The sequence below is a fragment of the Trichosurus vulpecula genome, chromosome 1, assembly GCF_011100635.1.
Source record: "Trichosurus vulpecula isolate mTriVul1 chromosome 1, mTriVul1.pri, whole genome shotgun sequence".
NCBI lineage: Eukaryota > Metazoa > Chordata > Mammalia > Diprotodontia > Phalangeridae > Trichosurus > Trichosurus vulpecula.
Genome location: NC_050573.1, coordinates 70,923,371 through 70,937,169, shown reverse-complemented (window position 1 = coordinate 70,937,169; position 13,799 = coordinate 70,923,371). Strand labels below are relative to the sequence as shown.

The window sequence follows — 13,799 nt, the reverse complement described above, 5'->3', positions numbered from 1 at the left end:
GGATCTCTTGGCAAAGATACTGGAGCGGTTTGCCATTTCCTTCTACGGCCCATTTTACAGATGAGGAAACTAAGGCAAACATAGTTAAGTGGCTTGCCCAGGGTCACACAGCTAGTGAGAATCTAAGGCATCTTTTGACTCCAGGCCAGGCACTCTATCCACTGTACCACCTAGCTGCCCATCAAATATAGCACTCTATGTACTATGCCATTCTTTAGTCCTGTTCTCTAAATTCTCTAAACTGGATCCTAGATGGTAGAAGAAGAGAAATTTTAATATGTGCTTCAGAGACCTCAGGATACAGTCACCAGACACTGAAACAAACTAAAGGAAGCGGACAAGAATAGATCTGAACTACCTTCTCTCCCCAAAAGAGTCTGGCTTCCAAACTGTATGATCCTTAAACAGATAACCCTCACTTACTTACGGAGGCAGCTGGTGGTACAATAGGAAGAACGCTGAACCTGGAGTCAGAAGAACTGAATTCAAATCCTCTCCCAGACATTTACTTGTTCTGTGACCTCCCTCAACCTCAGCTTCCACATCTATAAAACAGGGGTAAATAATAGCACCTAACTCCCAAAGTTGTTGTGAGGACCAAACAGCCTAATATTTGCAAACCTTGAAAGCGCTATCTAAATATTACCTACCGCTATTGCTGCTGTTGCTATACATAGGCAGAGGGACTAGTAAATTGCAGAGAAAATCTGGGAACAACAAACCACAGTGAGCATATACTTTACAAACATGTAACATCGAATACCATAAATCAGAAGATTGATGAAGCAAAGAGATAAGATGAGAGCAAGTTGGAAAAGCAGTTCTCTTTTCTAGAGGTTCCATCCTCCCCTGCTTCTCCTCTCCCACCTCCCTCTGGGCCTCTGGCTAATCATCTAGAGCAAGTGAAATCATTACCCAACAGAAGGAACAAACAGTCCTTAGAACAGCAAAACCAATTTGATTCTCATTTTACAGTAATTAAGCCAAGCTGCATTATTAGAAAAGGTCCCTTTCAATCCCACTCCACCATCACCACCCAGCTGCCTAGATGTATGCTGAATGGATATGTGGGAACTGGCTGCAGACACTATGGATGTAGGGGAATACCAACAGATCAGGCCATCTGTGGGAAGAGCATATTGTCAGTATGCACAGGGAAATAACTGAAGACTGCCTCCCCACTCCAATATCAACTCTGCTCAGCAAAAATACTCTCAAAATACTTCTTCCGAATGAGGAGAAAGACTGCTCTTGGGGAAGTGCAGCACATGCTGGACAGAGCAGAGATCAAGACACGGGACAGAAACCTAGCCAGAGTTTCCATGTCACCAAAAACCGTAGTTGAAATCTCTTAATCTTAGAGGATATTTCAAATAAACAATCCTTCAAGCTCTGCAAAGGGATAAAAGCTGTTTACTTGTGTGTGTCATTATATTCTCAACCAGGGATTCCAACTGAATTCTGACCAATTTATCCAGTCCCTCCCTAGAAAGGAACCAATTTAAAATCATGAAACCTCAAAAAACTAATTCGGTTTCATACCTTAAAGAGGCACTTACATGTAAATTTCATCTTCAAGTAAAAGAGTAATACCACTTTGACCTTTCAACTAGTAATCCCACTACAAAGTTAACAATTTGTAACTAGCCTAGGTTTTCCTACTCAATAAGCAAAATTTAACAAAATCAATATAGTAGGCAATAAAGGAGCAAACTTCTACAGCATGTACCAAAAGCCTTCAAAACATAACTCTCTAGATGGTCTAATAGGAAGATAACTAAATTAGACTTCTAGAATGTTAATGCTGGACAAGGTCTTAGCTATCATTTAGTTTCACCCATAGGGCCCAGAGAAAGATAAGGATTTACTTTCTTTCTCCCAGTCCAGAGGGAGAGTGGCTCTGCTTGGTTAACTAAATAAAGGAATCGTTGAAGTTCCTAACTTCCAAGACAATTTCAAAGGATTTATGATGAAAAATGCTACCCGCTTCCAGAGAAAGAGCTGATAGAACCTCAATGCAGATTTAAACATACTATTTTTCACTTTATGTTTTGGTGGTTTTTTGGGTGTGTTTTCTTTTACTGCAAGACTAATATGTAAATGTTTTGCATGATTGCATATGTATAATTTATATCAAACTGCTTACCATCTCAGGGAAGGAAAGAATTTAAAACTCAAAGTTTTTTAAGAAAATAAACGTTAAAAATTATTTTTTCATGTAATTGGGGAAAAAACAAAATCTTATTAAAAAAGAAACCCTAGGTGCAATGGCTAGTTTCAAAGAGGCAATTTTAGGCTTGATATTAGGGGAAAACTTCCTAAAAGAGCTATCCACAAGTGGAAAGGGGTTTGCCCTTACTGGATATGCTGGAGCAACTGTCAGGGAGTTAGTTGTAAAGGATTTTTGTTCAGAGATGGACTGGAGTAGATAACCTGAGATACTGTGAAGTACTGCCCCTTCCCCCAACACACACACTCCATTTATTCTCTCTCTCCCTCCCTAAAGAAGCAATCAGTCCAGAGGGAGAGTGGCTTTGCTTGGTTAACTAAACAAAAGAAATATTCTAACTGGTTCCCCTAACCTCCAAACCAAAAAAGAAACAAAAAATAATTGCCTTTAATCAGGTAACAAAAAACTTTCCCCTTTTCATCATTCAGTTGAAAATACTCTCTCTACAATTACTGAAGATCTCTTAACTGCCAAATCAACTTACTTCTTCTCAATCTTCATTCTTGACTTCTCAGCAGTTATTAACACTGCCAATAATCACCTTCAATTTGATACTTTCTTCTATGTTTTCTGGATACCATTCTCTCCTGGTTCTCCTCCTACCTATGAGACTGCTGCTTCTCTGACTTCTTTGCTGGATGTTCACCCAGGTCACTCCTGCTGACCATCAGTATCCCACAGAGTTCCATCTTGAGTCTTCTTATTCCTCTACACTATAGAGCTCAGTGGGGAAGACAATAAGCAAGTATGTATCTGGCACAAAGTCTAGATGAATTACACCTGAGTACTTAAAGGACTGGTACATATGACGGCTGGGCCTCAGAGTAGAATGAGCACTGCAAGATTGGAGGGCTTAACTTCAATTTTTGGTAGAATTCTCAAAAGTATCATTAAAGGGGTGGTTGGACATCTAAAAATGGAAGTGGGGTGAGTGTGTTATAAAGAGAAGTCTTGTTCAGGCATGGTTTGGACTTGATGGACACTGAGGTCTCTTCCATCCAGGAGACTGTGTGATTTGGCAATCTTAATATTCTAAATGTCTACTAGCAAAGGGGCTTGAAAGTTAACACAGGGAGAAGTGGCAAGATCAACAAAAACTTCCCAGTAGAAGACAGAGTGTTCTTCTTCTACCTCTATGTCCCCAATAACAGCTTCTCAAATAATAAAGACAACAGCAGCCAAGACAAGCCATAGCTAAAAACAACTAACAGGTAGGGAGCCAAATAGAGACCAGATGTTCCAGAACCACTGCCTCCTGGGCGGAAAAGCAACACTTCTTCCCAATTATAGGAAGTACTACATAATATGAAACGCTCTTAGGCTGATAGGAGGTCTGGTAAAATAAATAATGGTAGAGATGGAAATCACTTAGCTTCTTCTCTGTCTCCCAACAAAAGGAAGGTAGAATGGCTGCCTGCTGAACAGATGCATAATGAGGGTTAATGGTGATAAAGTGCCTAAAAAGGAAAAACACTCCACAAACAGTATTATCATAGAACATCACAATGGTTACTAAAATGTCCATTTCCCATTCTACTGATGAGCTAATGATATAATGCCATGTTTGTGCTCAAAACAAATAGTTTTTGCTGTTCCACAGTAAATTCAAGAACAGAAACCACAAAAGACCAAGCAAAGGCCTTTGAAAAAAAATTTTAAAAAAGTTCACTATAAAATCCAGTCAAATTTCTTCATCACAGAAACTGATGAACTACCCAATATAGATATAAAATGAAAATTCTTTCGAAATAAACTGCTCTTGAAAGGTCCACAATTTCTAAATGCCTTAAGCATTTAATATTTTCAAGAAAAAGACACTCTGGGCCAAGCATGATTCAGGAACATGTAGAACTCAGCTCTGGAAAGAACCTTAGAACAACAAAAGGTCAGAACTGGAAGGGCTCTTTATGGTTTAAATCCCCATATTTATAGCTAAAGAAACTGCTGTTCAGGTCACACGGGCCTTTAAGTTAATAGAACTGAGATTTAAACCAAAGTTTGCAGGTATATTTTTCTTCTACATCACAGCAAACCTGGCTAAGCTGTCTTTTTACCTTTATGCAGTAAGAAGTGGCACAGCACACAGGAAAAACCTAGTTGTGGCTCCAAAAATGCCCAGTTTTGCTGGGAATCCTGCGAAAAGGAGGGTGGTCCCAACCATCGGTAGCCATGGCCAGCCCTTGAATGTTGGTTTGACCCATTCAGCCCGGGCCTTGTACATAGCTGTCTGTGCCACTTGTTCAGTAATTTCACGCTACGCCGCTTAACAATATAAGCGTGGAGGCTCAATCTAAAACTGCACTTCCCAAATGTCACTTGTGAACACATGGCTGAATCCAAAATTGCTTTTAATATTTGAGTAGTCCCCACTGGTGCCTACTGTAGTTAAGGGTCTGACAGCACTCCTCTGATAAACCCCAATATCTGGGGTTTACAACTCAATCTTGGCCATTGGCTCCAGACAAACACAGTGAACATGGTCATGATACAAATGAGAATATGGCTTCTGTCAAATCAGCTTGAACTCTCATTTCCAGAACTGTCATCACTTTAATGAAACAGACACACCCCACCCACAAGGCATTAAGTCTAGAGTCACAAGGTTTTATATTACTCCTTTAGACTAAGAACAAGAATTCATAGTTGATAGCTTTCATTTTATCTCTAAATTAACCCATAGCGTGTCCCTTGTGTGAAACCCTCAACCATCTTCTTGGATGAATGCTAACCAAGGCAGCAGAGAATGACTGGGAGCTCCTAATTCTTAAGTTAAAGGAATCACGGTGTGAAAGAATTCTAGACAAAGAGTCAGGGGACCTGGGTTCTGGTCTCCACTCTGCCACAAACTCACTATATGATTATGAGTCAATCACATCCCACAGAGAAAATGAGAAAGTTGTATTAGCTGATTTAAAAAAATAACTAGTGATTAGATGAGGGAGATTTATTATTCTTTGAACTTAAGAGTGGTGGGGCTCAGTGAATTAATGATATATCTCATATAACACCGCCTCAACAAACACTGATCTTATAGCCAAACCATTCTTGCCACACTGTTGTCCAGCAATTGCTCAAGATCCAAATTAGATGATCATCAACTGTCTGGGCCGTATACGATTACCTCCTCTGAGCTCAGTGGCTGTTACCATGCTGTTGGCTGCTGCCCCCAGTAACGTCGTACAATGTAACTCTAGAGAGTGGCAGAGCCAGTAAGCAGTATGAAGAAGATACTGCCAAACTCCTGTGTCAGTATGGGAGACGGAACATGCAAACGTTAGCAGCCACCTCAAAGTCTAAGTCTTGTTATTTCAGTCTACACAGTATCTTTCACATCCATCTCCTCTCCATTCACATGGTCACACAGTATTGCACTTACACAAGTGCTCATCTCCTCTCACAAGGTCTACTACTACAGCAGCCATCTAACTGGACTCCCTGGCTCAAGTCTCTATCCTCCACAGAAATGCCAAGGAAACTTTTGTTCGCCCCTGAAAGCCCTTCAGAAGCTGGTCCCCGTCCATCTTACACACAGACTGTGGACCAGACCCACTGGCTCTCCTCACACACAGCACTCCAGCTCCTGTCTTCATGCTTTTGTAGCTGCTGCCCATACAGAGAATGCACTTTTTCCTAATCTCTGCTGCACCATGATCTTGTACCTACTTTGCATATGTCTCTGATTAGACTATAAGCTCTTTGAGGTAGGGACTATGTCATTTCTGTCTCTGTCCCCCCAGTATCCAGCATAGTAGCTGGTGCATAGTAGGTACTTCAGTGCTATTTAAAAGAGCTATTTCAACTATCTGAGTGATCTTTCTGTTAAGCATATTGCCAGAGCAGAGTATCAAGCTCCATGAGGGCAGGGACTGTCTTTTTAAACTTGTCCCCTCTCTCAGTGCCTAGCACATTATTCTGCTCACATAGAAGGTAGCCACCCTCTTTGCTTATCAAAGGCTACTCACCCACATTATACAATTTGTGACCTGACTCAAAAACTGGTATACCCTCAAATTTTTTAAGTCCTTATCTGGCAGAAGATATAAAAGAGGCAATGTGGGGCATCCCTGGAGAACCATAAGGATCCTGCATTGGGGGAAAAAAATGGTAGAAATTTAAATGTGATATTTGCATGGAACCAGATGACAGTAGGAGGGAAATCATCAGTCTGCCATGAGTAACATTTCTACAACCAGAATAAGACAGAAGAAGCTAATCAGACTAGCCTTTGGCAAGGACAAAAAAACAATTTGGACAAATAGGATGGGAAAGTTGGTAAACAGTGTCTTTCCCTCAACCGTGACAATATCATTGTCATTCTATGACAAGCAATTGTGAGTAGAGCACAAATAGTCACACACAGACCTTTCCAATGGCCACAATGACTCTCTCTACTCCTAGTTAATTATGGAGAAATGCCATATATATCTTAAAAATATTTGACTTCAGCCACAGGCAGAGAATACGAGACCAGTCAGAGTGCTAGTGTGCTAGATTCCTATTCATGATATATGGAGACCAGAGAAAGCATACTTCTATCAGTTTAATATGTACTAAATTCCCAACCTAGAGATCAACCCAGAATAGTAGCCATGCATCTCAGAGGGTTCTTTCTTTTTTCCCTTGTTTTTCCCTATAGGGAAATTCCCCTATAATTACTTGCCTATCAGCTAACTCTTTCTGGCACACACATACACATAATTCATAAACATTCTTCCTGCCCAGCGCTAGAAAATGACAGAAGAAATGTAAGGCCCAGAGCAAAGCCTGTCAAAGAGACAAAGCAACATGAGAACTTCTCCTCATGTTCCAAGTAAGATCAGCTCTCCAAGGAATTCCCATCAAGTAGTTTCATATGCCCTCCAAACTGCCAATAAGAAACGGTAAAGATGTATGTTTGCAAAGTTGATTCTCATCAAGTGATCATAGAATCATAGTTTTAGAGATACAAGTAGCCTCAGACCACCTAGTTCAATGCTTCAATTTACAAAAAAACAAAGTGAGGGCCTAGAGAGGTTAAGTGATTTGCCCAAAGGAAGGGAACAATGGGTACAGAATCTGAACCATTGGGCTTGCTCTGAAAAATCCACTCTTTCTGCTTTGCCATGCTTCTATAAGCAGATGTAACCAGAAGCCCAAGTGACAGTCAAAAATCAAATTCCTCCAATTTCCGGGCCAAGACATATCAATAATGTACATGCATTTCAGGAATGGTAACAAACACTGAATAGCTCCCCTACCAGAGAGAGGCAGGAGCAACCTGAGCAGTATACAAAGGCCCTGCTCAGGCTGGGAAAAGATGGCAAACATAAGAAAAACTAGGTCAGGCGGGGCAGGGGTGGGGGACGGGAATGGTTAGCAGAAGGAAATGACTTGGCCCAAATTCACACAGCTAGTAAGTAACAAGAGTCAGAATTATAGCCCAGATGTTTTCTGTCCAAGCTCAGGGCCCCTTCCAGCTGCATTTGTCTGAACATTAGAGTTAAAAGAAATTTTGATGAAAGCCCTTTCATGAGGGCAGATGCTTACCTGAGTAGCCATCTTGCCATAATCAATCCACCGCAGCGTGGCAAAATTGGTTGACTCAGCACAGTTGAAGCCATGATTGAATCCTGCATGGTATCCATAGGGAAAAGTGATCATAAACTCGCCAGCCTCCTGAGTGATCTGAGGGCCAAAGAGGTCAATGGATGAGAACTCTTAATTCAAAATTTGTCAAAACAAGCATACACTGGCTAAAGCAATTTCAACTCTATTCCTGGTAGAGTTCTTATTCCAGGGATTATGCCTAATAACCAAGAACATAGCAGGTGAAGCTTGACAGATGAGATCAGAGACCAGAAAAATCAAAGGTAAAGGTCAGACAGATGATACTTGAGGTAAAGGACAAAATATAATTTTATACATAATATTCTATTTTTAAATAGACTTTGGGAAGGTGAGTGGTATAAAGAGAATTGGACAGGGAATCACAGTCTTTCTGACTCTGGATCTAAGAGTAATTAGCTATATACAGTCTAAGATATGCTACTTTTTCCCTCTGGGTTCAGTTTTATCATCTATCCAATGAGGTGATTAAAGATCATTAAGAATCTCTATTTCTAATAATCTATGACCTCATGTATTCTTTTGGGGGAAAAAAATTCCCCAATGAGCTAAGCAGACCATTTATACTAAGGAAATGATCCTGGCTTCCTAGTATGTTCAGTGGTACCAAACTGTGCCAGCATGCTGCCTGCTTGGAAGTTGTGGTTACTCATCCCTGCTTATTTTGAAGTGTCTCTTGCTATCCCCCCAATATTTACTGTGTGTCCTCAGTGGGTACCCTGAGGATCAACCTGGTGCTTTGTAATGAAGGATCATAGGTCAACAGATGTAGAGGTTAGAGAGATCTCAGAGCACATCTAGTCCAACCTCTTCATTTTGTAGAAGTGGAACCAAGCTTTAAAGAGGTTAAATGACTTGGCTTAATTCTCAAGTCAAGTACCAGAATCATTTGTCATATATCTGCTTCTCCAAGTCTACTATCCTTTCCACTTCCATGCTACCTAACCTTCTGGGTAAGATTTCAAAATATTATAAAACCAAGATGAATCATTTCATTCAATAAATTCTCAGATTATTGATGAAAGGGCCAGAAAGACCTACCCAGTCATATATCTAAAGCCTTCCTGTAAAATATTCTGATTCCTTTTCCTTAAACAGTCATTTTTGGTATGGTCAAAAAGACCTACTAAAATCCATTACCCATGGGGGCAAATGATCAACTCAAATTATTAAAACACTATGTTACTACTTTCAGAACCTTCAGAAAGATCAGCCAAATCATCTTCAAAGGATCAGCCTGAACCGTCACCTGTCCCATCATTAGATAAAACTGAAAACCCTGACAAAGTTTCAGCATCCTTGGTCCAAGGTGGACAACAGGTAGACATGACAAAATTAAACTAGTCTAATGATGCATCTAAATAAATTCCAGTTCTATCAGGCCACCTGGGGAAGAAGAGTGAAAGGAAGGCAAAAGTTCAAGGCAATCTGCTGGCTTCTCAGGGAGCCATCGGATCTGGGAAGGCTGGGGTTTGGGGAGGGGTGAAGGCAAGATGGAAGGGAACATTTTCCCCCTGGCCCATTATTTTCAGACAGCCAGGTGCAATGGAGACAGGGGAGGGGGTGATAAGGCAAGTAAAGCAAAAGAAATCAGAGGTGAATAATTGGAGGCTACATGTGTCAGGGGGTGTATAAAATGCATTTCTGATCAGTTACAGGTTGGACTAAATGTCTTCTGATTTCCTTTCCACCTCTAAGATCTTGTTTTTCTTATGTCAAAAAAAAAATTTCAGGATTTGATATCATCATTTGGGATATGCTCTCATTTGTGTGATTCTAAGTCTTTATGTGAACCAATTCTCAACATATGCCCAATTAATTATGATCAGTCTGTCATCAAAGCAGCTTCATTCTCTAAGCACTCGAAGTGTCTACAAATGAGACACAAGTAAGAGTAAGGAAGTTCAAGGCATTTCTGCCAGAGATAGGAATTAGACCAAAAGCCACAAAGTGGCTGCTGCTGACATACTTCTGCTTCCTGAAATAAGATTTTTCTCCTTAGCATCCACACTCCCCTGCAACTTCAATTTTAGGATTCCAGAAAGGGACTATAACTAGATTCTTGTCAGTATCAATGACCTTTACAATAAAGCAACTGAAGCACAATTTTAACTGGTTTCATAAAGGTAATTAACAGAAGAAAAAAGCACATATTAAAAATTTTCAAGAAACTTACAACAGAGTCAAAAATCAAACTTACACAGAAAGAACAAACTAGTCATTAAGGCTATTAGAATATATTTCTTTTTGAATAATGAACTATCAAAATTGAGGAAAATAAATATTAAGTTCCACTTTGAAAATTCTCCAGGTGACAATATCATGTCATTTTCAGAAAAATTAAAACTGGGGATGAATATATAAAGAGGTTAAGTCTATGAGTATACTTTACAGAGTTCTCCAAATTTTACTTGCAATACTGATAAAAGTTTAAAGTCCCTTGAGGGCAGGAATTGAAATTTTGGGCTTATCTTCCCAGTGCCTGTCATATGGTGGAAGCTTACCAAATACTTGCTAACTGATTACCTCAGATCTCAATTTCTCCCTCTTCCCCCCAAAATGGATCACAGGCAACAAACCAACCTAGATTTTGCTTCACTACTATTTTTAAACTTACCTGGGTTATCAAGGAAGGTTCTAGGAATTATGCCAATTTTATTTCAATATGAAATTTGGCTTTGCCCACCACAAATTCCTGATGCATAGTGGTGAGTGAATTACTTGGGACAAGCAATTGCTTTGACATGGGGTTCAATTTGTGACAATGATCATTGTGTTTACTAAGCTGACATCTTGACCAGATGAAATTGAATTGGGTTGGTTTCCTCTTCCTTTAATCAGATGAGAACTGTCCTATTTAATTGCTCCCTATTAGGGTATTTTAAATTCTACATTGTTTTTTAAATGGGTAATGTGTACAAGTGATTGGTTTTTAAAAGCACCTTTAATAACTAACTAAGATATTGAAGCTGCAAATGGTGTAGGAAGTCAAGCATTTTAAACCCAGAAAGTTTCACTGGTCTATTTTATTGTTTTGAATTCTATGGTTTTATTAAGAATCACAAGTAGCCTGAGACAGTGCCCCTTTGACCCTGGGAACAGAGCTCAAATTGAAAAGAATGGAAAAAGGCAAAAAAGATAAGTAAAAAACAACAACAGAAGAATAATCTGACCAAAGAAAGTTATTACGGTGACAGGGAAGATCAAGATATAAACTCAGAAGAGGACAATGATGTCAAAACACTTATGTAAAGTCCAAAGAAAAATGGGAAGTGGTCTCAAGCCCAGAAAGAACTCATGGAAGACCTTAAGAATCACATAAGAAAGGTAGAACAAAAATTAGGAAGAATGAGAGTAATACGAGAGAATTATAAAAATAGAGTCAACAGCTTGGAAAAAGAAAACAACTGCTTAAAAAGCAGAGTTGGCCAAATGGAAAAGGAGATACAAAAATCCACTGAAGAAAACAAATCCTTAAAAAGTATAATTGGCCAAATAGAAAAAGAGGTACAAAAGCAAACTGAGGAAAACAACTTCTTAAAAGTTAAAATTGTGCAGGTAGAATCTAATGACTCTAGGAGACATCAAGAATCAAACAAATTCTATAGAATGAAAAAGCAGAAAAAAATGCAAAATACCTCATGGGAAAAACAACTGGACTGTAAAATAGAACCAGAAAAGGTAATCTCAGAATCATTGGACTACCTAAAAACCATAATCAAAAGGAGGACCTGGACAGGATCTTTCAAGAAATTATCAAGAAAAATTGCCCTGATATCCTGGAACCAGAAGACAAAGCAGGCACTGAAAGAATTCACTGATCACTTCAGGAAAGAGATCCCAAAATAGAAATTACAAGGAACATTATAGCCAAATTTCAGAACTATCAAGTCAAGAAAAAAAATACGGCAAGTGTCCAGAAAGAAACAACTCAAATATCAGGGAGCCACAATCAGGATTACACTGGACTTAGCAGCTATAACAGGGATTGGAGGTCATGGAACATGATATTCCAGAAGGCAAAGAAGCCACGACTACAACGAAGAATCACCTACTCAGAAAAATTGAACTTCAAGAGAAAAAAAAAATGGTCATTCCATGAAATAGAGGGATTTCAAGCTTTTATAATGAGAAGACCAGAGCTGAACAAAAAAATCTGATCTGCAATATCAAGACACAAGGGAAGCCTAAAAAGTTAAAAAGGGAAAAAGGAAAAGAAAATATAAGGGATTCAATGGAGCGGAACTGTTTACATCTCTACATAGGAAGATGATACTGGTATTATACCACCAATAGTACAGCTAGAAGGGATGCACATAGACTGAGGGTACAGGTGTAAGGTGAATTTAAGGGGACGACAAAAAAATAACTCAGGGATGAGAAAGAGGAGTACACTGGGTGCAGAAGGAAGGGACAGAATGGGGTAAATGATTTCACATGAAGAGGTACAAAAAACCTATTACAATGGAGAGAAAGGCGAGAATCAGTACTGGCTAAAAGAGGGAATAATAAATACAATCGGTTGAATATGGAAATCTATCTTACCTGACAAGAAAGTAGGAGGGGAGATTAAATAAAGGGGGTGGGAAGGAGAAAGAGAGAAAGACTGACAGAAGAGAGGGCAGATCAGGGGAAGTGGTAGACAGAGGCAAAACACTGTCAAGAGGGAAAGGGTGAAAGGAGAGAGAGGACAGAGAACAAAGAGGAGGAAAAATAGTATGGAGGGAAATACACAGGTATCATAGCATCATAACATAAATCATAACATTAAATGTGAATGGGATGAACTCTCCCATAAAATTAAAGTGGACAGAGTGGATCAAAAACCAGAATCCTACACACACTATGTTGTTTACAAGAAACACATCTGAAGAAGAGAGACACACACACACAGAGTAAAGGTAAGAGGCTGAGGCAGAATCTATTAGCTTTAGCTGAAGTTAAAAAGAAAAAAAAGCAGGGATAGCAATCCTGATCTCAGACAAAACAAAAGCAAAAACAGATCTAATTAAAAGAGATAAGGAAGGAAAAACTACATCTACAATAGACAATGAAGCAATATCAATACTAAACATCCATGTACCCAAGTACAGCAGGAAAAGTTAAGTGAGTTACAGCTTCATGACCAAACAAGAGATAGAGAACATTATGTAGAATTTGTAGAATTTTGATTATATACAACCAAAACCAATGCAACCAAGATTAGAAGGAAAGCAGAAAGCTGAGAAAAAAAATCTTTACAGTAATTGTCTCTGATAAAGGCCTCATTTCTCATATTTGAGAACTGAGTCATTTATAAGAATACAAGTCATTCCCCAATAAATGGTCAAAGGATACAAACAGGCAGTTTTCAGATGAAGAAATCAAAGCTATCTATAGGCATATAAAGAAGTACTCTAGAGAAACGCAAATTAAAACAATTCTGTGGTACCACCTCATACCTATCAGATTGGCTAATATGACAAAAAAAGAAAATGATTAATATTGCAGAGGATGTGGGAAAACTGGGACACTATTGGTGAAGTTATGAACTGATCCAATCATTCTGGAGAACAATTTGGAATTATGCCCAAAAGGTAACCAAACTGGGCATACTCTTTGATCCAGCAATACCACTACTAGGTCTGTATTCCAAAGAGATCATTAAAAAAAAAAAAGGGAAAACAACCCACATGTGCAAAAATATTTATAACAGCCCTTATTGTGGTGGCAAAATACTGGAAACTGAGGGGATGCTCATCAATTGGGAAACGGCTGAACAAGTGATGGTATATGAATGTAATAGAATACTGTTGTGTTATACAAAATGATAAGCAGGCAGATTTTCAGAAAAACCTGGAAAGACTTGTAAGAAGTGATGCAAAGTGAAATGAGCAGAACCAAGAAAACATTGTACACAGCATCAGCAACACTGTGTGATGATCAACTATGAATGACTCAGCTCTTTTCAGGCAACACAATGATC

General features: G+C 39.1%; 1 protein-coding gene across 2 annotated transcripts in view; it reads right to left on the bottom strand.

Moving 5' to 3' along the window:
- Positions 1-13,799, bottom strand: part of KDM4B (lysine demethylase 4B) — a 277,035-nt gene that overhangs the window by 99,641 nt on the left and 163,595 nt on the right. For both annotated transcript variants that reach the window (XM_036755284.1, XM_036755292.1), the window contains exon 8: positions 7,757-7,894. In XM_036755284.1, the coding sequence (XP_036611179.1) occupies positions 7,757-7,894 (138 nt within the window). The remainder of the gene's footprint in view (positions 1-7,756; positions 7,895-13,799) is intronic.